The following is a 26500-nucleotide window of genomic DNA, read 5'->3' as shown; positions in this document are numbered from 1 at the left end:
GTCAGTCGTTATTTCTTTATCTTTATTTTTAAGTAAATTTGTTAATGTCCGAGTTTACTTCCACTTTGCCCACTTTCCACACTGCAAAGGCCAATACGGATTTTTTTGTATATTATTAATATGCGAGACATTCCATCTGCCCGGTACGACCACAGTGCCGCGTCCCGGTACGACCACAGTGCCGCGTCCCGTCACAGCTGCCCGGTACGACCACAGTGCCGCGTCCCATCACAGCTGCCCGATACGACCACAGTGCCGTGTCCCGTCACAGCTGCCCGGTACGACCACAGTGCCGTGTCCCGTCACAGCTGCCCGGTACGACCACAGTGCCGTGTCCCGTCACAGCTGCTACTCAAATATTACCTGCAGACACAGAGGAGTCGTCTTTTCACAGGAATTTGGAGCGAGTGCTCGAGGAGAGGAGTACTCACCAGCCAGTATTATTTATAAATTTTATTTTAACAACCCTTCCCCCCCCCCCTCCTTATTCGCTACAGTATATAATATGCATGGCATAAGTTTAATAGAGGTCACCTGTGGTAAGTAAGTAAGTAATTATCAAAAGAAGGCACCAAACCGGGAAGGCTATGTAGCACCATCAAATACGCAAAATAATCAGAGGGCGCTAAATATCACCAAGGATGCCAATACGAGAACAAAAACGCATAAGGCGAACGATATCAAAAGTATCCGAGTCACCAAGAATTCTATCGAGGGACAGGTGACCGCGAGGGGCGGTCGGAAAGCAAGACACACGCTCGTCCTGGAAGTCAGGACATTCAAGAAGGACATGCACTACCGTAAGAGGGACAATGCAACTAGGACAATAAGGAGCAGGGCGGTGCTCCATCAAGTGACCATGGGTTAAGCGAGTATGGCCAATACGCAACCTCGCCAGAGCTGTTTCCCACCGCCGGTTACGGTGGAAGGAGGACTGCCATGAGGAAACACAACATTTAAGAGTACGTAGCTTGTTACCAGTAACAGACAACCAAGAAGCCTGCCAACGGGTAAGGACTGAGGAATGGATAACCGGGTAAAAGTCGGAATACGGAATGCCCTTACGAGAGATGGGACAAGAGCGGACAGCTTCCTTGGCGGCAGCATCCGCACGCTCATTTAAAGACACACCAATATGGCTGGGAACCCAACAAAACTCAACCGACTTAAATTTACTGTGAACGAGAAACAGCCAATGCTGGATCTCGACAACCACTGGATGAACCGGATTAAAGGACCCGAGAGCCATGAGAGCACTACGAGAGTCAACAACAACTACAAAGGAAGACTGACAACAAGAAAGCAGGAGACGAAGAGCATAGAGAATAGCATAAAGTTCCGCTGTAAAGATGCTAGTCTCCGGAGGCAAGCGACACATATAAGTGCGATCAGGAAAAACAACAGAGTAGCCAACACCGTCCGCTGACTTAGACCCATCGGTGAAGACAGAAACGGAGCGGGACTGAGAAGAAAAGTGCTCGAGGAAAAGGCGTTTTAGAACCGTAGGAGGGGTAAAAGCTTTAGTGATACGGGTCAAGGATGTACAAAACCGCGGAAGAGGGACCCTCCACGGGGGCAAAGAAGGAACAACACGAGGAGAAACATCAGAAATACGAACGGAAAGAGAATCCTGCAGGCGAGATAACCGGACTGAAAGAGGGAGGTGGTGAAGAGGAACAGGAACTGCAGGAGGGGTAAAAGTTAAAGCACGACAGAGGCGAGAGGAAGGATGTTGCAAGGACCGCGCAAGATAGCGAAGACAGTAGCGATCACGGCGGTCCTGGAGAGACAGGAAGCCAGTGTCAACATACAAGCTAAGGACAGGAGTCGAACGAAAGGCACCAGAACTGAGGCGCAACCCAGTATGGTGCAAAGCATCAAGACGGCGAAGAGTAGAAGGAGAAGCAGACGAGTAAGCAGGGCAACCATAATCGAGCTTAGACAGGACGAGAGAGGAATGTAAAGCAAGGAGAGTGCGCCTATCTGCCCCCCAAGAAGTATGGGACAAGACCCGAAGGAAGGTAAGGGCCTTAGAGCACTCAACACGGAGGTAAGAGATATGGGGAGACCAAGACAAACGAGTGTCAAGGAATAACCCCAAAAGCTTCGCGGAATCTTTGTATTCAAGGGGATGACCATAAAGTGACAAAGAGGGACGAAGAACAACCCGTTTCCGCGTAAAAGTCATGGCACAAGTCTTAGAAGTAGAGAACTTGAAGCCATGATCAGTGGCCCAAGACGACACGGCATCAATGGCAAGTTGAAGCCGGCGTTGAAGGAGAGGCGAATCATCACCCTGACAACAAAGGGTAAGAACATCGACATAGAGAGCGGAGAAGACACCAGAAGGAAGAGAGGAAAGAAGACCATTGAGGACAACCAGAAAAAGAGTAGTGCTCAGAACACTACCCTGGGGCACACCTTCGTATTGCTGAAAAGAGGGAGAGAGAGCGGTACCAAGGCGCACCCGAAAGGAACGACGAGAGAGGAAGCCGCGGAGAAAGAGAGGGAGATGACCACGAAGGCCAAAAGAATGAAGTTGAGATAGGATATGATAACGCCAAGTGGTGTCGTAAGCCTTTTCCAGGTCAAAAAGGACGGCAACAACGGAGGTCTTCGCAGCAAAAGCAGTACGAATATAGACCAAGTTCACCAGGACATCTGTCGTGCTGCGGCACTTGCGGAAACCAAATTGAGAAGGGGAGAGGAGGTGATGGTGTTCCAGGAACCACATCAGACGAACGTTAACCATACGTTCAAAGAGTTTGCAGACACAACTTGTGAGAGCAATAGGGCGAAAGTCCTTAGGGGAAGTACCCAGAGACCCCGGTTTGCGAACAGGGAGGACAACGGCATCGAGCCAGTCCTCAGGGACTGACGACGACTCCCAGATCCGATTATACAGAATCAGTAAATACTGAGACGTGCTCGGAGGGAGATGGCGAAGCATCTCATAATGAATACCATCGGAGCCCGTCGCCGTAGAACCGCAGATGGCCAGGGCAGAACGAAGTTCAGAGAGAGAGAAGGGATCATTATAGGGAAGCTGAAGATGAGTGCAGAAATCTAGAGGACGAGACTCAAGGACAGGTTTACGAAGAAGGAAAGATTGGGGAAGATGAAGACCAGAGCTAACAGAAGAAAAGTGGGAACCCAGGTCGGAAGCGACCTGCAACGGGTCCGCCACAAGAGTATCATGGAGGTGAAGGACCGGTGAAACATCGGGAACGAACTTACCCGCTATCTTGCGGATACGCTTCCAGATCTGGGCCAGAGGGGTTTCGGACGTAATTGTTGAGACATAAGATGCCCAACATTCACGTTTAGCCATACGGATGGCCCTACGGGCCACCGCACTCGCTTTCCGAAAGAAAAGAAAAGAATCGGTCGTCTGCCTACGGCGGTGCCTCTTCCAGGCTGCACGCTTACAGCGGACAGCCCGAGCACAGTCCGCATTCCACCAGGGAACGCACTTCCGTGGACCCCGAGAGGAAGAGCGAGGAATAGAGCGGAGGGCAGCGTTGAAGACAGTGTCATGAAAAAGGAGGAGAGCGCGAGAGAGAGGCATAAGGGAGAGGTCAGAGAGAGCAGCACCGAGGGTAAATAGGGTCCAGTCTGCCTTAGCAAACTGCCACCTAGGGAAAGAGAGGGAAGGGCGAAAAGAGAAAAAGGAAATAAGGATGGGGAAATGATCACTTCCATGGAGGTCATCAAGAACCTGCCACGTGAAATCTAAGTAAAGAGAAGAAGAGCAGAGAGAAAGATCAAGACAAGAAAGGGTGCGAGTCCGAGAGTCCAAATGAGTGGGCTCACCAGAATTCAGAAGAGATAGGGAAGAAGAGAGGAGAAACGGCTCAAGGAGGCGACCCCAGGTATTCGTCAGAACGTCACCCCAAAGAGAATGACGACAATTGAAGTCACCCAGCAGGAGCACAGGCTCCGGCAAGGAGTCTAGGAGGTGTTTCAAATCAGGAAGAGAGAGTGGGACACTCGGGGGGAGATAAATGGAACAAATTGTGTACCATTTCCCCACAAAGATGCGAGCAGCAGAACAATGGAGAGGCGAAGGAAAAAGCAAAGGAACAAAGGGAACATCGGCACGAATCAAGAGAGCAGAAGAATTAGAAGCCCCAGCAATGGCTGGGGGGGGGGGAGAAAGGAATAGCCACGAAATCGACCAGGACGAGCACCAAGCATTGGCTCCTGGAGACAGACACAAAGGGGCGAAAACCGCGAAATCAGAAGTTGGAGTTCGAGGAAATTGGCGTAATAACCTCGAACGTTCCATTGAAGAATGGACAACGACGAGAAGAGAAAGGACAAAAACAGAGAACAAGGAAGAAACAAAGGCGAAAGAGCAACAGAGCACGTTAAAGAATATCAGGGTCGGGATCAGGGTCAGCAAAGTCAGGGTTAGGGGGCATGGGTAAACTGAGCAAAGACGGAGGGAAGGAAACGGGAGAACAGATAAGAGGTGGGCGGGCGGGGTCCGGAGGAGGAGGAGACAACGGAGAGGAGCAGTCAAGGACAGCAGCAGGAAGAGGGGGAGTAGAAAGAGGGGAGCGCACCTCAGCAAGAGCAGCAACCGAAAGGGAAGCAGGGGCCAAAGAAACCCCCAAAGCAGGAACAGGGGGCGCAATCACTGAAACGGGAGGGGAAGGAGCAACAGAGCCAGAAGTAGGAGCTGAGGAAGAAAGCGAAGCCTTCTTACCCGCCGGGGAAGAGGAAGGAGAGGAGCCAGGCTTTCGCTTCTGACTTAAAGAGACCGGTGTCCCAGCAACTACGTACCGGGCAACGGATTCCAGTGTCTCAATAGAAGCCGAACGAGAGCACACACGACGGCCGTTAGGAGAGCGATGGACATCCGCCCGCACCGACAGGCGGTGGGGAGAGCCGATAGATGGAGGAAGAGGATGGGAAGGAGGATCGGAGGGGGACGAGGAAGAAGACACAGGAGACACGACAGACCGGTTAGAAGGAAGGGGAACCCCAGACAGAGGACCAGGAGGAGGATCCTTCGGGAGAGACCCCAAAGGAACAAAGGAGGGGGCAGTGGGCGCATCAGGGTCCAAGGCCCGGAAACAGTTGTGAGTCTGAGGAAGGCGGGAAGGACGAGGAGAGGAAGAGCGCAACACGCGAGCATAAGAGATATTAGCAAAAGGCGGGAGCCGGCGAACCTGGCGCCTCGCCTCAGGAAAAGATAAACGCTCCCGGTGCTTCAAGTCGAGGACGGCTGCCTCAAGCTTGTAATGGACACACGCACGGGAGAAGGTAGGATGGGCCTCACCGCAGTTGAGGCAATGAGCCTGGGGAGAAGTGCACTCCGACTTAGAGTGACCTTCACTCCCACACAAAGGACAGAGAGAGAGAGTCCCAGAGCAGCAGAGGGCACCATGCCCAAACCTCCAGCACTCGTTACAAAGTCGAGGAGAAGGAATATACTCCTGGACAGAGCACCTAGCACCAGCAAGAATGACAGAGGATGGAAGGGTCCTACCATCAAAGGTGATCTTCACAACGCGAAGGGGTTGACGGCGACGACCACGAGGGGGACGAGTAAACGAGTCAACCTGGAGGACAGAATGGCCTTGGGCATCAAGGATATGCCGAATATCATCGTGGCAATCCTGCAGATTCCGAACACTGGTTGCAACATGGGGTGGGAGGAGAATAGTGCCAACACTGGCATTCATCTGAACGTTCTTGGAGACCCGAACAGGGGTCTCGCCAAGGCAAGATAAGGCAGCCAAGCGGGAAGCCGCATCCTGAGAAGGAGCAGCAACGACACGTGTACCGAGACGAGTGGGGTTGAAAGTAACAGACGCATCCACGGAATCTACAAGATGCCGATGGAGGGAGAAATCGTCAGGAGGCGCAAAATCAAGAGGGAGGAGATCAAAGTATTTGGCCCATGAAGCAGGACCAAACAAGGCCTGATACGCATCGGCACGAGAAGGAATCGAGCGAGTGCGGTTGGGGCGCGAACGGCGTTGAGAACCCCTAGAGAGAGAGGGGTCAAAAGGCGCAGTAGTCACAACGAAAGACTTAGCCACACCAGGGGACGAAGTGGTCACCACCGGGGGCTGGAGGCTCGACCCAACCACAGAGGAGGGAGGGGAGCTGGGGGAAGAAGTCAGGACGGTCAAAGGAGGAGCAAGGTCGGGGCCCAACGCAGCGGGAGCTACAGAGCCTGGTCTTCCAATACAGGCCGACTCGGGGGCTTGGTCGCCCACCCCACGAGCCTGAGAGGGTACAACGGAAACATTCAACGACATAGAGACGAAAAATGACAAATTCATCCACGAATGTGCCCCCATACCCACTATGGAGCCACAATTAGAGGCAGGACACCCAACAGGAAGCTATCGCCGATCATGCCGGGGCCCCCTAGGGGTGCGTCGTGAGTATACGCCCCACAAACGCCACCTTAAGAACCGTCAGTCCGCCTCGAGATCGGGTTCAGCGACGAAAGGGGGATTGACAATAAAAGGTTCCCCTCGCTCGAGACGTTGGGTACTACAGTTCTACGGGTGCAAGAGTATGCCTCCTCAAGCACCCGGGCGTCAAAATAAAAGAAGTCCAAAGAAAGAATCCAAAACAAGCAAAAGGTCGGCAGGAAACGACAAGCAGATAGGAGAAGAGGGGGGAGAAAAACGAAACATAAGGAAAAGGAAAAGCGATCCGGCACAATTGGAGAAGACAGCAGCAGGAGTGCAAGGCCAGAAAAGGACAGAGGACTGCCCAACGGAGCATCACACTCCGGCAGCCGTCCACCAAGCCCCCTCACGACGCCAACGGGCCGGATGGGGAGGGGGTCACCTGTGGTAAACCAACGACCAGTAGGTACAGCTGTTGTCGGAGGCCTCCTGCATTAGAGATAGCTGATTAAAGTATCTATTTCCAGAGTCACTATCAAGATCATCCCAGCTGGTCATGAAAGAAGTTAACGTGTCAGAACAGATGTTGATGTATTTCAACGATGCCATATGTAACAAACACTAAGTTAAAAAACTGTAAATATGCAAGACATATTGGAACACTTGTTATTAGGAAGAGTAGGAGTTAAGAAACCCAAGTTCTAATGGGTGATACAAGAGCATAACTATTATGTACAAGCATAAATGGTCGTTTTACAGTCCAAACTGAGTGTTGGACGCCTGCATGGTTGTTTACAATCCATGACAGGTGTTTGGCAGATCTGAGAAGTCGTTAGCTGGTCCAGGTAGGTCAGGAGGACGGCGGGGGCGACAGGTGGCAGCGGTAGAAAGTATTGATCCTGAGAATGTCCAGGTGAGTGAGGTGGGTGCCCCCCATCCTCCCGGGCCCACCTTGCTTCCTCACCAAGGTAGGTTGGCTGCGATTCTGCGGGATACACACAGTCTCAGTGGTACACATATACCCTTGGAATTGTGATTATGTGCAATAGTAAAGCAACGTTACATATGCGCAAAATACTCACACACACACACACTTTGTCAGGTGACAAAGATTAAGCAAGAAAGAGAAGGATGGGCGGACTGCATTTTTTTTTTTTTTTTTTTTTTTTGGACTGTCGGAAAGCCTTTGACACAGTACCCCATAAAAGGCTGATGCATAAGCTGGAGAAACAGGCAGGAGTAACTGGTAGGGCGCTCCAGTGGTTAAGGGAGTACCTAAGCAATAGGAAGCAGAGAGTTACAGTGAGGAGTGAGACCTCAGAATGGCGTAAAGTCACCAGTGGAGTCCCACAGGGCTCTGTACTCGGACCTATCATGTTTCTGATATACGTAAATGATCTCCCAGAGGGTATAGGCTCATTCCTCTCAATGTTTGCTGACGACGCCAAAATTATGAGAAGGATTAAGACAGAGGAGGACAGCTTGAGGCTTTAAGAAGACCTGGACAAGCTGCAGGAATGGTCGAACAAATGGTTGTTAGAGTTTAACCCAAGCAAATGTAATGTAATGAAGATAGGGGTAGGAAGCAGGAGACCAGATACAAGGTATCATTTGGGCGATGAAATACTTCAAGAGTCAGAAAGAGAGAGAAAGATCTGGGGGTTGATATCACGCCAGACATGTCCCCTGAAGCTCATATCAAGAGAATAACATCAGCGGCATGTGCCAGGTTGGTTAACATAAGAACGGCCTTTAGAAACTTGTGTAAGGAATCTTTCAGAATATTATATACCACAAATGTCAGACCAATCCTGGAGTATGCGACTCCAGCATGGAGTCCATATCTAGTCAAGCACTAGACTAAACTGGAAAAGGTTCAAAAGTTTGCCACCAGACTAGTACCCGAGCTGAGAGGTATGAGCTACGAGGAGAGACTACGGGAATTAAACCTCACTTCGTTGGAAGACAGAAGAGTTAGGGGGGACATGATCACCACATTCAAGATTCTCAAGGGAATCGACAGGATTGATAAAGACAGGCTATTTAACACAAGGGGCACACGCACTAGGGGACACAGGTGGAAACTGAGTGCCCAAATGAGCCACAGAGATATTAGAAAGAACCTTTTTAGTGTCAGAGTGGTTGACAAATGGAATGCATTAGGGGGTGATGTGGTGGAAGCTGACTCCATACACAGTTTCAAGTGTAGATATGATAGAGCCCAGCAGGCTCGGGAACCTGTACACCTGTTGATTGACGGTTGAGAGGCGGGACCAAAGAGCCAGAGCTCAACCCCCGCAAGCACAACTAGGTGAATACAACTAGGTGAGTACACAGGGAAAGGGGGCCTCGCGGGCTGAGTGGACAGCACTCTGGGGTTGTAGTCTTAAAGGGCCCGTGTTCGATCCCTGGCAAATGGGCAATTTCTTTCTCCCTGATGCTCCTTTTCATCTAGCAATAAATAGGTACCTGGTAGTTGGGCCGCTGTTATGGGCCACTTCCTGGGGATGTGTGCGTGTGTTGGCCGGGGGGGGGGGGGCGAGGTAGAGACAAATGTATGTAGTTGACAGAAGAAAAATCAATTGGTTAGAAAGGTGGTTTCCAAGAGCTAATATCTAGATTCTGCAGTTACAAATAGTAAATACATTGCCAACAAATCAACTGCTGTAACTAAGACTATACTAAATAAATAAATAAAAATATAAAACAAAATAAAACAAACTAACGAGGATATAGATTCAAGCCAGGGAAACAAATATGCCGAACAGATATCAGAAAGTTTTATTTTATTTAGTGGCAGTTTTTTTATATTTTTTTATATTTATATATTTACATGCAGAGCATGCTGATAAATACAATAAAACAATACAAAAGAAGGAAAACAAAATAAGTAGAACACATCACGACCGTCCTGAAGGGCCGACAACCATCACCAAGTACCACCACACCGCAGGACAACACACACCAAGTACCACCACACCGCAGGACAACACACACCAAGTACCACCACACCGCAGGACAACACACACCAAGTACCACCACACCGCAGGACAACACACACCAAGTACCACCACACCGCAGGACAACACACACCAAGTACCACCACACCGCAGGACAACACACACCAAGTACCACCACACCGCAGGACAACACACACCAAGTACCACCTCACCGCAGGACAACACACACCAAGTACCACCACACCGCAGGACAACACACACCAAGTACCACCACACCGCAGGACAACACACACCAAGTACCACCTCACCGCAGGACAACACACACCAAGTACCACCACACCGCAGGACAACACACACCAAGTACCACCACACCGCAGGACAACACACACCAAGTACCACCACACCGCAGGACAACACACACCAAGTACCACCACATCGCAGGACAACACACACCAAGTACCACCACACCGCAGGACAACACACACCAAGTACCACCACACCGCAGGACAACACACACCAAGTACCACCACACCGCAGGACAACACACACCAAGTACCGCCACACCGCAGGACAACCATCACCAAGTACCACCACACCGCAGGACAACACACACCAAGTACCACCACACCGCAGGACAACACACACCAAGTACCGCCACACCGCAGGACAACACACACCAAGTACCACCACACCGCAGGACAACACACACCAAGTACCACCACACCGCAGGACAACACACACCAAGTACCACCACACCGCAGGACAACACACACCAAGTACCACCACACCGCAGGACAACACACACCAAGTACCACCACACCGCAGGACAACACACACCAAGTACCACCACACCGCAGGACAACACACACCAAGTACCACCACACCGCAGGACAACACACACCAAGTACCACCACACCGCAGGACAACACACACCAAGTACCACCACACCGCAGGACAACACACACCAAGTACCACCTCACCGCAGGACAACACACACCAAGTACCACCACACCGCAGGACAACACACACCAAGTACCACCACACCGCAGGACAACACACACCAAGTACCACCACACCGCAGGACAACACACACCAAGTACCACCACACCGCAGGACAACACACACCAAGTACCACCACACCGCAGGACAACACACACCAAGTACCACCACACCGCAGGACAACACACACCAAGTACCACCACACCGCAGGACAACACACACCAAGTACCACCACACCGCTGGACAACACACACCAAGTACCACCACACCGCAGGACAACACACACCAAGTACCACTCACCGCAGGACAACACACACCAATTACCACCACACCGCAGGACAACACACACCAAGTACCACCACACCGCAGGACAACACACACCAAGTACCACCACACCGCAGGACAACACACACCAAGTACCACCACACCGCAGGACAACACACACCAAGTACCACCACACCGCAGGACAACACACACCAAGTACCACCACACCGCAGGACAACACACACCAAGTACCACCTCACCGCAGGACAACACACACCAAGTACCACCACACCGCAGGACAACACACACCAAGTACCACCACACCGCAGGACAACACGCACCAAGTACCACCACACCGCAGGACAACACACACCAAGTACCGCCACACCGCAGGACAACACATCACCAAGTACCACCACACCGCAGGACAACACACACCAAGTACCACCACACCGCAGGACAACACACACCAAGTACCGCCACACCGCAGGACAACACACACCAAGTACCACCACACCGCAGGACAACACACACCAAGTACCACCACACCGCAGGACAACACACACCAAGTACCACCACACCGCAGGACAACACACACCAAGTACCACCACACCGCAGGACAACACACACCAAGTACCACCACACCGCAGGACAACACACACCAAGTACCACCACACCGCAGGACAACACACACCAAGTACCACCACACCGCAGGACAACACACACCAAGTACCACCACACCGCAGGACAACACACACCAAGTACCACCACACCGCAGGACAACACACACCAAGTACCACCACACCGCAGGACAACACACACCAAGTACCACCACACCGCAGGACAACACACACCAAGTACCACCACACCGCAGGACAACACACACCAAGTACCACCACACCGCAGGACAACACACACCAAGTACCGCCACACCGCAGGACAACACACACCAAGTACCACCACACCGCAGGACAACACACACCAAGTACCACCACACCGCAGGACAACACACACCAAGTACCGCCACACCGCAGGACAACACACACCAAGTACCACCACACCGCAGGACAACACACACCAAGTACCACCACACCGCAGGACAACACACACCAAGTACCACCACACCGCAGGACAACACACACCAAGTACCACCACACCGCAGGACAACACACACCAAGTACCACCACACCGCAGGACAACACACACCAAGTACCACCACACCGCAGGACAACACACACCAAGTACCACCACACCGCAGGACAACACACACCAAGTACCACCACACCGCAGGACAACACACACCAAGTACCACCACACCGCAGGACAACACACACCAAGTACCACCACACCGCAGGACAACACACACCAAGTACCACCACACCGCAGGACAACACACACCAAGTACCACCACACCGCAGGACAACACACACCAAGTACCACCACACCGCAGGACAACACACACCAAGTACCACCACACCGCAGGACAACACACACCAAGTACCACCACACCGCAGGACAACACACACCAAGTACCACCACACCGCAGGACAACACACACCAAGTACCACCACACCGCAGGACAACACACACCAAGTACCACCACATCGCAGGACAACACACACCAAGTACCACCACACCGCAGGACAACACACACCAAGTACCACCACACCGCAGGACAACACACACCAAGTACCACCACACCGCAGGACAACACACACCAAGTACCGCCACACCGCAGGACAACCATCACCAAGTACCACCACACCGCAGGACAACACACACCAAGTACCACCACACCGCAGGACAACACACACCAAGTACCGCCACACCGCAGGACAACACACACCAAGTACCACCACACCGCAGGACAACACACACCAAGTACCACCACACCGCAGGACAACACACACCAAGTACCACCACACCGCAGGACAACACACACCAAGTACCACCACACCGCAGGACAACACACACCAAGTACCACCACACCGCAGGACAACACACACCAAGTACCACCACACCGCAGGACAACACACACCAAGTACCACAACACCGCAGGACAACACACACCAAGTACCACCACACCGCAGGACAACACACACCAAGTACCACCTCACCGCAGGACAACACACACCAAGTACCACCACACCGCAGGACAACACACACCAAGTACCACCACACCGCAGGACAACACACACCAAGTACCACCTCACCGCAGGACAACACACACCAAGTACCACCACACCGCAGGACAACACACACCAAGTACCACCACACCGCAGGACAACACACACCAAGTACCACCACACCGCAGGACAACACACACCAAGTACCACCACACCGCAGGACAACACACACCAAGTACCACCTCACCGCAGGACAACACACACCAAGTACCACCACACCACAGGACAACACACACCAAGTACCACCACACCGCAGGACAACACACACCAAGTACCACCTCACCGCAGGACAACACACACCAAGTACCACCACACTGCAGGACAACACACACCAAGTACCACCACACCGCAGGACAACACACACCAAGTACCACCACACCGCAGGACAACACACACCAAGTACCACCACACCGCAGGACAACACACACCAAGTACCACCACATCGCAGGACAACACACACCAAGTACCACCACACCGCAGGACAACACACACCAAGTACCACCACACCGCAGGACAACACACACCAAGTACCACCACACCGCAGGACAACACACACCAAGTACCGCCACACCGCAGGACAACCATCACCAAGTACCACCACACCGCTGGACAACACACACCAAGTACCACCACACCGCAGGACAACACACACCAAGTACCGCCACACCGCAGGGCAACACACACCAAGTACCACCACACCGCAGGACAACACACACCAAGTACCACCACACCGCAGGACAACACACACCAAGTACCACCACACCGCAGGACAACACACACCGCAGGACAACACACACCAAGTACCACCACACCGCAGGACAACACACACCAAGTACCGCCACACCGCAGGACAACATAATATACAAGGCAAATTACATAACAGAATTAAACAAATACACACGCAAATGGAATACATAAAAAAATACATAAAAGAAACACAGGACACAAATAGAAATTAACAATACAGCCACAGGCAATAAAACATCCCGAAGGGCACACAGCAAAATACAAACAAGTGCACAAATAACACATGCACATGTAAAAACCGGATCAGGCCCATTACAGGAGCCATGAGGAACACCCACACGTGCGCACACACACGCGCGCACAATGACACCCCCCGTGCACACTCAGGCACCCGGAAAACGAGCCACACACACCCAAACAGACAAACAAAACATAAACCAACCACACGGATTACTCATACTTATCCGGAAATGCATGTGCCGGTAATCGCAAACAATACACCTTCCAAAGCAACTAGGAGTGCTCCGAGACCTGACCACCGGGAGGCACACGCGGCCGAGGCATGGAATCCGGCACACCATCCATAAAAACCCGTGCCCGCGGAACCCAAATGAATAATATCTATAATATCAAACCTCACCGTGGTAGATGCGACACACTTTCCCGGAGGCCAAGACGAAAGGACTGGGCCTCCTTCTAGGGGGGCTGGGCACAGGACGACGCTCTCTGAGGCACACTAGGAGGTGCACAGGGCTGCACACCAGGGGGCGCACAGGGGCTGCACACCAGCGTGCACACTAAGCCCTACCTCGGGCGCCGCATAGTCCTCCTCGCTAACCACGGGATGACGCACCTGCTGGGAACCCCCCCCCCCCCACGGCGGAGATCCTTCTTTACCACCATGACGATGCCACGGCCAGCACCAGCACCAGTAGCAGGAGGATCAACCACCCCCTACTGCGGAAAATCCTCAGCAGGAGAAAGAACAGAAGTGAAACGTGAGCCACAGTCATCTGCAGCCGGAGGCACATGGACCTCTCCCACCACCGTTGCAGGAGAGAGCGACGCATCCGGAATCTCCCCGTCGACATCGGAAGACGCACAGTCGCTGAAATCCCACACATCCGTCCAGGCATAAGAGGAACGACGAGAACGCTTAGGCACCGGCTGCACACCATCAGAGCCAAAGGCAGAGCCAGAAACACGGGCAACACGGGCTGGGCGCACAGACGCAGAATGGCAGCAGCTTCAACTGCAGGGGGAACCGGGCCACACACAGCAGGAGGCCCCGCAGCCACCCCAGCATCTATCACAGCTGTGACAAGGCGAGGGCGCAGGGCCAGGCGCAGCAGCAGGAGATGAAGACGACGACGTCGATGGAGCACAGAGACCACCCGGAAGACCCACGGGAGCAGATGGGACAGCGACCGGAGCAAGAGGGCCACCTGACGGCACTGTCGGAAAATCCGACACCATTTAATAATCATACAGATAATAGCTGTGTTGTATAAACAAGTTAACCCATAGAAAACGTAACTTGTAGTGGAATTACCGTCTAAAGAAAACGGGATATCATCACCACACACTATTATAATTCACCACCTATTATGGTGGGAATTATTCTTAAATACATTAGTCTTTGGACTTTACCATCATAAAACATCTCATATAAATTAACTTAATTATCAATATTAAAGTAGAGTAAATGTGACCCTTCTATCACTTATTGACATCTGGACAATGTAAGCCAGGCGTCAGTGGGGAAGGAGGGCAGCCATTGTTGTGTCACCTCCGAGACGCGTGGAGCAAATTCGGCTCCTATCATTGCTGGACAATGTCGGCCAGGCGTCAGTAGTATGGAGTGTTAAACATTGTTTATACTTGACCAGAGGCACACGGGAGCAAATACGGCTCCTGTTAATTTTACTTGGCCGTAGTGTTATGGAAACCAAAGGTGTACCATTATCAACACGCTGTCAACAAATCAAGTTAAGTGTTCTTTCCGAAACCCGTTTATTTTCATTTATGGCCATTAATGTCATTATATAGGGTGCGCCGGTTAGAGCACGTGGTAGCCTCAAACTAAAGGTAATTAAGCCAGGTCTTCATTGTTCCATGTACAGTATTTTCTCTGATATACCTGTCTTATATAGGAATCTGGCTTTACAGTTAGCGCCCTTTTGACAGGTCAAGACGAGGAAGCAAGACTTTGTGCACCAGTTACTGGGTGATGGAAGCTACCTCAAAGAGGATAATTTGGTGTCTACACCCTAGTTATACCTGGTGGACTAACCTGCTGTACTATAAGATAAGGAACCTCTTCAATGTATGTAGTCTATTACTGTAGTTTGATTGGCTGCATATATATAAATTAATATAAACCCCCCCTAATGTGTAGAGGATCGATTTGTGAGATTATGAGATTATTGCAGAAATACAGTCCACTTATCATTATACAAATTGCTATCGAAGTATATAAGTTAACGTAAATATAAATTCATATAAATTAAATAAATATAAATCTCACAGGTCGGTTCCCACATTATTTGGTCATCTTCGAACCGGATGATGGATTATTTGATCCTTTGAACCCACATTTGGTCATCTTAGTACCGGATGAACCAGTTAACCAGTGGATTCATTAAATAAACTAGTGCAGTGTGATTTAAACAAGGCCAGCCAGTCAAAGACGGCAGCGTTGCCTCAAGCCAGTTCACGAGCTCCGCTCAGTTCAGATCAGCTTCGTTAGCGGTTTCATGCACACCCACAGATATTTGGTGGCGTGTTATTCTGTGAAATGACAGCGCTAATATAGAAGCCAGCCAAATTAGTGACTGTGTCGCGAGATTGTTCACGAATTTCGTGGTGTTAAATTTCGCGAGAGATTATCCACGAATTTTGTGGACTTTATTTCGCGAGGTCACTAATAATATTCAATACTTCTTGATAATATTAGAAGTTTTATAGAGGCTAATTAAGAGGCTATTATCAATAATTGTGTATATTATTTCTCCAAAATAGAGAATTATTTAATATTGCACTAGTGATCACAGTATAATATTTACTAATTGCCAACCCACAACAGGGTAGGATATTAACATTGACTAATTGAACTATTATTGTTCATCTTAGTCCCATTATTACCATAGTCAGTTGTACTATATTCAACAACCTAACACCATTAATGAATGGTCCAGACCCTATTTTGGGTGTAATTTTTATCAACTCGAGTTGAGTTGTATATATACAATACAATACAATACAATACAATTTTATTTAGGTAAGATACATACATACAATAAATTTTTACAAGGATTGGTTGACTTATAGGTAGAGCAAGTACATACAATGCCTAAAGCCACTATTACGCAAAGCATTTCGGGCATGATAAACTTAAATGACAAGCTTAATACTTATTGAGCATAATGAGTAGAATGAAAACAAGAAATGAAAACATAGATGAAAAAGCAGCACAAATACAATTATGTCGACAAACAGCGCTCTTTAAAGAAAAAAACAGACATTGGTTGACAATAGAAGGGTAAGGTAGGTTACAGGGAATTTATTAGGTATAGCTTCGCTTTTAACTTAAACTGGTTGAGAGAGGTACAATCTTTAACATGGTTGGGAAGGTCATTCCACATTCTGGGCCCCTTGATTTGTAGAGCATTTCTAGTTTGATTAAGTCGTACTCTAGGAATATCAAAACTATTTATTTCTGGTGTGATGCTCATGGTTTCTGATACAATCTTCTGTGAAGCTTTTGAGATCAGGATTGGCATTATAGTTTAGCATTTTATATATGTATAATACACATGAGAGAATGTGCAGTGACTTAATGTCTAACATATTCAGAGATTTAAGTAGGGGTACCGAGTGATGTCTGGGGCCAGAATTGGATACTGTCCTAATAGCAGCTTTGTGTTGAGTAATTAGAGGACGTAAGTGATTTTGGGTAGTAGAGCCCCAAGCACAAATACCATAGTTGAGATATGGATAGATAAGGGAGTAATAGAGAGTCACCAGGGCAGGGCGTGGTACATAATATCTGATCTTAGAAAGAATGCCCACAGTTTTTGAAACTTTTTTTGATATGTTTAGAATGTGTCCCTGGAAATTCAGCTTGTGGTCAATGAGAATGCCAAGGAATTTGCCATCTAATTTGTTACAAATTTGGGTATTGTTTATTTTGAGATTTATTTGATTAGAGGATTTATTGCCAAACAGAATATAGAAGGTTTTGTCAATGTTAAGGGTGAGTTTGTTGGCAGTTAGCCACAGATGGACTTTATTTAGCTCAGTATTTACTGTGGCATTTAGAGCAAGGGGATCAGGACTGGAGTAAATGAAGGTTGTGTCGTCAGCAAATAGAATTGGTTTGAGGTGTTGGGAGGCATTTGGAAGGTCATTAATGTAGATGAGAAAGAGGAGAGGGCCAAGTATGCTGCCCTGGGGAACACCAATGTTGATGGGTAGGGTGGGAGAAATTGTATTATTCACAGAAACATATTGGAGCCTGTCAGTAAGGTAGGATTTGAGGTATTGTAGGGAGTGTCCTCTGACTCCATAATGATGTAATTTAAGAAGAAGGTTTTGGTGGTTGACAGTATCAAAAGCTTTACGCAGGTCCACAAACAACCCAACAGGGAACTCATTTTTATCAAGAGCTGTATGAATCGAGTTAAGCATACTAATAAGTGCATCGTTAGTGCTTTTTTTGGGCCTGAAGCCATATTGGCAAGGGCTAAGTATATTGAGTTTGGCTAGATATGAGTAAAGCTGCTTATAGATTAGTTTTTCAAAATTTTTTGACAAGTTTGGCAGGATAGATATAGGTCTGTAGTTGTTAACATCTGTGAGATTACCACATTTGTGGACAGGCGTTACTCTCGCTTTTTTTAGAATATCTGGGAAGGTTTGAAGTTCAAGTGACTTGTTGAAGAGCAAAGCAATAGCAGGGGCTAAAGATCTGGAGGCTTTTTTGTAAATTAAAGTTGGTATCTCCTCAAGGGCACCAGACTTGGTTTTAAGGGAAAGGATTATCTCATTGACGTCAGTGGAATTAATAGGCTTTAGGTACAGAGACTGTGGCTAGTTACCTGAAAGATAGTCATTAATGTCTGTACTGGAAGATGGAATATCATTTGCAAGGGATGAACCAATGGAAGAGAAGAACCTATTGAACTCAATAGCAGAATCAGAGGCTGAAAGCTGACCATCGTTATTAGACAGGAGAGTCGGATATAATAATTTACTTATGATCATTACACCTTTGAGTGATTAATTAGTGTCTCTACCATCCTAGGGTGATATAGAAGAGCTAACCTAAAGGTACTTCCATGACACTGGTTTATCACTCAAATCATTAGTGTGTATGGTTGTATATATATAATGTGTATTAATTTTAAGTGCTAACCTCTAGTAGAGGTAGGATTATTGCCTAGTGAGTGCAGAATTTACCCTAGGCTAACATCAGTGCTTGTTCAGTATTATGAGCAGCCCAAGTACAAGCCCCACAAGGCTTAACCAACTAGCCAGTATGGATAATGCTGGCAATGAGAAAACTGTCATACATCTAGTACTACAATTGCTGGATTTACCTCAACCTGATCAGACTGCTGACTCATTACAATCCTTCAGCATGGAGTTTGAGTCACTACTAAGAACATTCAGTCTTAAGGTTGATATAACTACTAGTGAATGGATGACCAAAGTAGTCCTTCAACGAAAATTGTCCAGCGATATACCAGATGAATTATATACACATCAACATAACACCATCCTGACAGTACAGGACATCACTGAAGGTTTACATTCCATCATAAACAAACGACGAGCAAATCAGGAAGTTAAAGCCTCATGCGAGCCTTCAGAAATAGAAAATAAGAGTCAATTAAAGGGTAAAACAACTACCCCAAATAAACATCAGTCAATTACTCTAACATCAAGTTGCAGAAAATCTGATAATGCAGCAGCAACCTCCAAGCCTACTGTTACTAGTTCACCCAAACCGGTAACTTCCAAGCGTGCAGTAGGCTGGGGGACATGTATGTTCTGCAAAAAGAAACATTCAACATACCGTTGTGCTAATTATCCAACCAGAGACACTCGTATGGAGCGACTCCAGGAATTAGGGAGATGTGCAAGGTGTCTCAAGTCACACAACATAGACTATTGTGATACCCAATTCAACACCTGCAACAGGTGTAGAAGAGGTAGACACCATGCAGCACTGTGCAAATATACGAAATTAACGTATTCAAGACCCAAGGTGGAAGATAGCATTCCCACCACAGTACAGTACTGCAAGGTGCAACCAACAAAGAGTGTCCAATCGGCAAAGTCTAAAGGTAATACGACTTTGCCTACTGCCCAAATTACCATCCTGAATAAGAGGGCCAAGGTCCATACCCGTGGGTTGTTTGACCAAGGATCCCAGAGAACATATATCACTAAAAAGCTGGCAGATGAATTACAATTAAGGCCTGTAGCCCAGATGTCATTCAACATCTCAGGGTTTGTAACAGATGCAGGACCTCAAGTCTACCAGGTGGTACAACCATCAGTACGTTTAGGTAGGTACGTCTGTCGAGTACAAGCCATTGTGGTGGACAAAATACCAGTAGACCTACAAGTTCAAGGTCTGAGTGCAACAGCCACAGAAATAGAAATGAGAAATAGAGGAATAAAATTGGCAGATAATATTAAGTCTGATCACCTCACTGACTTCGGTCTCCTTGTAGGGACAGACTATTGTCATCGATTCATCGGTAGCCCTACTAAATATCAGGGCATAACCATGTTAAACTCTGCAGGAGGTAAATTACTCTGATCAGGCCCAGTATCAAGCCTGAGGAGACCTATGCCTGCAGATAAACAATACCAATAGAAATCTAAATTTGTCAGCTGATTATATTTCTCCAGTAGCATTATACTAAGGAGATTACAGCTGACTATACCAACAGAGGCTGATGTTAGTATCATCATTTAAAGCTGAAGATGAGTTCATGAGGCCTCAGTGGCAAATCAGTGAACAGTAGCCTAAACAGCTACAAGTCACTGCGACCAATGTCACTGAACCCACTGCAGTCTCAGAACCATACTTTACTTTAATGATGAGCTATTCAATCTTCTGAATCAATTAACTAAATTAAACCCCAATAAATCTGATGACTGATTTGATACATTTATTATTTAATCAAGATGTATTCCATGGGCCTCAGTGTTTATATATCAGTGACCAGTTACCTGAACAAACTTCAAGTTATATCTAATGTCACTGATCTCACTGCAGTCCCTGAATCATACTTGACTGTAGTACTTGATCACATTCCAGTCTTCTGGGTTAAATAATATGTAATTAGGCTTGAATATTAGCCTTTCAAGAGTTGACAGGGAAATGAAATCGCATTAGACTTCTAACCCCTGCAACTCTAGTACGGACATCCGTCCTGTACGAACAGACGCACAAATGTGTGATTACTAACTACTAACATCAAATTAATCTAATAATTCGAAGGAGGAGTATCGGTGTTCGTCTGTTCTAAATAGGACTTCGACCCGTGAGCAGCCCCTGGGGAATTATGTCGGAAAATCCGACACCATTTAATAATCATACAGATAATAGCTGTGTTGTATTAACAAGTTAACCCATAGAAAACGTAACTTGTAGTGGAATTACCGTCTAAAGAAAATGGGATATCATCACCAGACACTATTATAATTCACCACCTATTATGGTGGGAATTATTCTTAAATACATTAGTCTTTGGACTTTACCATCATAAAACATCTCATATAAATTAACTTAATTATCAATATTAAAGTAGAGTAAATGTGACCCTTCTATCACTTATTGACATCTGGACAATGTAAGCCAGGCGTCAGTGGGGAAGGAGGGCAGCCATTGTTGTGCCACCTCCGAGACGCGTGGAGCAAATTCGGCTCCTATCATATCTGGACAATGTCGGCCAGGCGTCAGTAGTATGGAGTGTTAGACATTGTTTATACTAGACCAGAGGCACACGGGAGCAAATACGGCTCCTGTTAATTTTACTTGGACGTAGTGTTATGGAAACCAAAGGTGTACCCTTATCAACACGCTGTCAACAAATCAAGTTAGGTGTTCTTTCCGAAACCCGTTTATTTTCATTTATGGCCATTAATGTCATTATATAGGGTGCGCCGGTTAGAGCACGTGGTAGCCTCAAACTAAAGGTAATTAAGCCATGTCTTCATTGTTCCATGTACAGTATTTTCTCTGATATACCTGTCATATATAGGAATCTGGCTTTACAGTTAGCGCCCTTTTGACAGGTCAAGACGAGGAAGCAAGACTTTGTGCATCAGTTACTGGGTGATGGAAGCTACCTCAAAGAGGATAATTTGGTGTCTACACCCTAGTTATACCTGGTGGACTAACCTGCTGTACTATAAGATAAGGAACCTCTTCAATGTATGTAGTCTATTACTGTAGTTTGATTGGCTGCATATATATATAAATTAATATAAACCCCCCCTAATGTGTAGAGGATCGATTTGTGAGATTAAGAGATTATTGCAGAAATACAGTCCACTTATCATTATACAAATTGCTATCGAAGTATATAAATTAACGTAAATATAAATTCATATAAATTAAATAAATATAAATCTCACAGGTCGGTTCCCACAGGCACCGCAACTCCCGGAGGAAGGGCTGCAACATCAGGAGGCACGCCGGGCGATATAGGGGGAGCCGCATCAGCACATGGGACATCCACATCCTCCTTTACAGAATCCTCCTCCACAGGGAACGGCGGGAAATCCTCCTCATGGAAGACGTTCAGGGGCGTGACGGCAGGCGCAAAGCACCCAGCAGCCTGATGGCCCAAGAGACCACAACGATAACATGTCGAGGCTGGCGGGCGTAATACACCCGAACGTAATAACCCAGGAGCTTCACCGAGGATGAAATGTCCGACCGCAGCCGCATTCCCAGGGTGCAAATGTTAGTCCGCATACCCTTGAGCATTCCCAAGGAGAGCACGTACAACTACACACCGACAACAGCTCCAAACTGGCCGAAATAACACCGCAGCAGTCCCTCCGAAAACTCCAAAGGCGCCCCATGAATGCTAACATACATGATGGCACCACTCCAATCCGAGATAGTCAAAGTCACAGGGGTAAGGTCCGTCTCTCGTGACGACGTAAAAACGTCTGGTACGCCGCCTCCGCTATAAACTTGATAATTGCCCTGCACGCAGTCACCAATTCAATGCCACAAACGTTTATCACAGATACCCGAAGCATTTTACACAGCACGAGTGCCACCTCAGGATACCCAGCTCGTCCAAAAAAACTCTAGGCCCACAGATTGAGCCCGCACAATGTTAAAAAAGAAAAGAGATGCAACTCTTCACATTACCACCAAGGCTGACAAACTTAACGCGGTGGTCATCATGAATAAGGATGACTGTCAAAAAATGGAGATTTTTTTGGAGGACAGACAGACGTACTTATATGTAAATAGAAATCATGTGAAAAATGTTGTTGCATTTTAACAAAACCTGTGGACGCTGTACCGATGGAGCACCAGCTGTGCTAGGGACAAATTCTGGATTTCAAGTTAATGAAACTCCAAAAATGTTGGAGATTCCAAGTTAACGAGCTCCAAAAATTAAAAGCATTCAATATATGATCTATCATCAAGCACTTGCCTTCCAAAAATACTGGAGAAGATTTTGAATTAAAGAATTCACATCATGAATATTGTCAAAGGAGCTCTCAAATCACGACTTTTCAAGCAATTGTGTACTAACGTGGATGTTGGCCGTCAATGGCTTCTTATCAACACGATCTTCAATGGTTTTTAAAAGGAAATGTAACTGGGCTTGGAGACGATCTCAAATTATTTTTTTTATAGTTCAGGGTAAAATGTATTTTTTTGCCTGGTAGGATAAGGAATGGATCATGCGCCTTGCTTATTTGACTGATATTTTTGAGCAGCTCAATAGACACTTTTCAGACACAAGGAATACAACTATCATAAAATTAAATATTTATCTGAAAGCTTTCATGAGCAAGCTGGAAGACTGACAAAATTTAAGATAAAAAAATGTTGCAACGTTTGAGAAACCGTCATCAGTTCTTGTTGCTGTGGTGATGTAGCCCGTCCTCCTAAGGTTTTCCAACGTCAAGAAACTGTCGTACTGAAGTGCCCTAATCCTAACCTACCAACGGACATAAAACAGAAAACGGGACAGTATGTCAATTTCGCGAGCCACTACCATTTTCTAGGACGACAGTTTTTGGCACTAAGTATACGTCAAAATGCGACGTGCTATGAAGAGGACGGGTTGAGGGATAACAAAGTGCTTCCAGAATTGACAATGAATTAAATTTTGCAGTATTTGACAACACTAGAAAATTAATTTAATATATATTTTTCTGAACTCAGTGATGAGGAGTTGGATTTAGTGTGAAATCCACTCAAAATGTCAGAAAAAGTTCTCGATTGTGAAAATTAATTTCTGCATGTATGTATGTTAATCAGGAGAGCGACTATATAGCGCTCTGAAGGCGTCAGGATAAGGAATGGGATGGGACGGGGAATAGGAATGGTGACCATCCACTTGGACGGTCGGGTAATGAACGCCGACCTGCACGAAGCGAGACCGTCGCTCTACCGTCCATCCCAAGTGGTTGGATGGTGGACCTGGACGACTACACCACCACGAGTGTAGTCGGATTGAATATTTCAGCTGAAGATTAATTCGGGAGCAAAAGATGTGCTCGATGTGCAGGCGATGAATCACAATAACGTGGCTAAAGTATGTTGACCAGACCACACACTAGAAGGTGAAGGGACGACGACTTTTCGGTCCGTCCTGGACCATTCTCAAGTCGATTGTGAGGAAGTAGAGACAGGCAATAAATAAGCAAGAGAGAGCTGAGGAGCAAAGTAAGGTGTAGTAGAGGGGATAGTAATAATACTAAGAGCTGCAGAAGGCCTATTGGCCCATACGAGGCAGCTCCTATTATAACCACCGAATGGGAAGGAGATAGGAATAAGAAGAGGATAGCAAGGGACCGTAGGAGAAGACAATGAACAAAAAAAGGGAGAAGAAAGAAAGAAAAGGAAAGAGAAAGAAAGATAAATGGAAGGGGTAGGCTTATGTTTGGTCACGTTTGTTAGAAAGATTAGAGCATTTGAGTATATACTGTGAAAGGGAAGAGTCCACAGCAACAAAGCCAGGACATCGATGTGCTCGATGAGAAATCAGTCACAACATTTGGTCATTGATGAGCGAGTCCTGACCAAGAGCGCCATCTTCGATTTCATTTGTGTCGGCATATCTTTGCCAGTCAGGCTTTCAACTTTGTTGCAAGTGTTGCAAGGAAGCAACGAAGTTGATTGGAAGATGAAAATTATCTGCGTTGTGCCCTCTTCCGAGTAGCCAAGAACGGTGAAGATAATCACATATTTCTCATTGACTGTAAACTTCACATGAATAAACTGAATTACGACACCCTGGCATTTTATTTAACTTTGTTTATTGAATTACTTATGACTTTAATAAAGTAGTTTTTAAAGTTTTAAAATCCATCAACTTTTTTGGTTTCGATTAAATTTGTAAAACTATTATAAAACATTTAAGTATATGTACATAGAGAAAAATATACAAGATTTTCAATATTACAGCCATATAATTTGGAAAAGCAACTTTTGAGTCGACGATTTTGAAAATGGGAAAATGACATTCTGACAGGGTGAAAAAGCTGCATGGGTTAAGGAAGGTTGATAACCATTCTCATCACCGGAAGGTCAGTCTGGATCATTAATGGAGAGTTCTCTAAGAACTCTACATCATCCTTCACTAACAAGATCACCACTTCATTACCACTATTCATTGTATCGCCACCACCCACCACAACCACCACCATCACTAACAACACCACTATAAACTAGGTATACTTACCACAGCATAAGCGTAGTCTCCATAGTGCATGATAGACCCATAATCATAAGGAACTTCCAGAGTCGAATATTTCCGGCTGATCACGAAATTACGTTTTGTACCTGAGAAGAAAATACGGATTTAAATATCGGTGTCATTTCGTGTGTGTGTGTGTGGTGTGTGTGTGTGTGTACTTACCTAATTGCCTAATTTACCTAATTGTGCTTGCGGGGGTTGAGCTCTGACTCTTTGGTCCCGCCTCTCAACCGTCAATCAACAGGTGTACAGGTTCGTGAGCCTGTTGGGCTCATATCTACACTTGAAACTGTGTATGGAGTCAGCCTCCACCACATCACTTCCTAATGCATTCCATTTGTCTATTACTCTGACACTGAAAAAATTCTTTCTAACGTCTCTATGGCTCATTTGGACACTCAATTTCCACCTGTGTCCCCTAGTGCGTGTGCCTCTTGTGTTAAATAGCCTGTCTTTATCTACCCTATCAATTCCTCTGAGAATCTTTTATGTGGTGATCATGTCCCCTCTAACTCTTCTGTCTCCCAGTGACGTGAAGTTCAATTCCCGTAGTCTCTTCTCGTAGCTCATACGCCTCAGTTCTGGTACTAGTCTGGTGGCAAACCTTTGAACCATTTCCAGTTTAGTCTTATGCTTGACTAGATATGGACTCCATGCTGGAACCGCATACTCCAGGGTTGGTCTGACATATGTGGTATAAAATGTTCTGAAAGATTCCTTACACAAGTTTCTAAAGCCCGTTCTTATGTTAGCCAATTTGGCATATGCCGCTGATGTTATCCTCCTGATATGAGCTTCAGGGCTTCAGGTAGATAAAGACAGGCTATTTAACACAAGGGGACATAGGTGGAAACTGAGTGCGCAAATGAGCCACAGAGATATTAGAAAGAACTTTTTTAGTGTCAGAGTGGTTGACAAATGAAATGCATTAGGAAGTGATGTGGTGGAGGCTGACTCCATACACAGTTTCAAGTGTAGATATGATAGAG

General features: G+C 47.1%; 1 protein-coding gene across 3 annotated transcripts in view; it reads right to left on the bottom strand.

Moving 5' to 3' along the window:
- Positions 1-26500, bottom strand: part of LOC138349728 (low choriolytic enzyme-like) — a 111822-nt gene that overhangs the window by 20523 nt on the left and 64799 nt on the right. The window contains exons 6-7 of one of the 3 annotated variants that reach the window (XM_069310892.1): positions 25497-25597; positions 5435-7362 (exon numbers count right to left, since the gene is read on the bottom strand). In XM_069310892.1, the coding sequence (XP_069166993.1) occupies positions 7228-7362; positions 25497-25597 (236 nt within the window). In that variant the 3' untranslated portion in view covers positions 5435-7227. Of the gene's footprint in view, positions 1-5434; positions 7363-25496; positions 25598-26500 lie in introns of those variants that run through there. The other 2 variants (XM_069310890.1, XM_069310891.1) reach the window with 2 other exon arrangements.

Source organism: Procambarus clarkii, chromosome 68 (assembly GCF_040958095.1).
Source record: "Procambarus clarkii isolate CNS0578487 chromosome 68, FALCON_Pclarkii_2.0, whole genome shotgun sequence".
Taxonomy (NCBI): domain Eukaryota; kingdom Metazoa; phylum Arthropoda; class Malacostraca; order Decapoda; family Cambaridae; genus Procambarus; species Procambarus clarkii.
The sequence above is the reverse complement of the archived record's forward strand: the minus strand, read 5'-3'. Positions and strand labels throughout refer to the sequence as shown.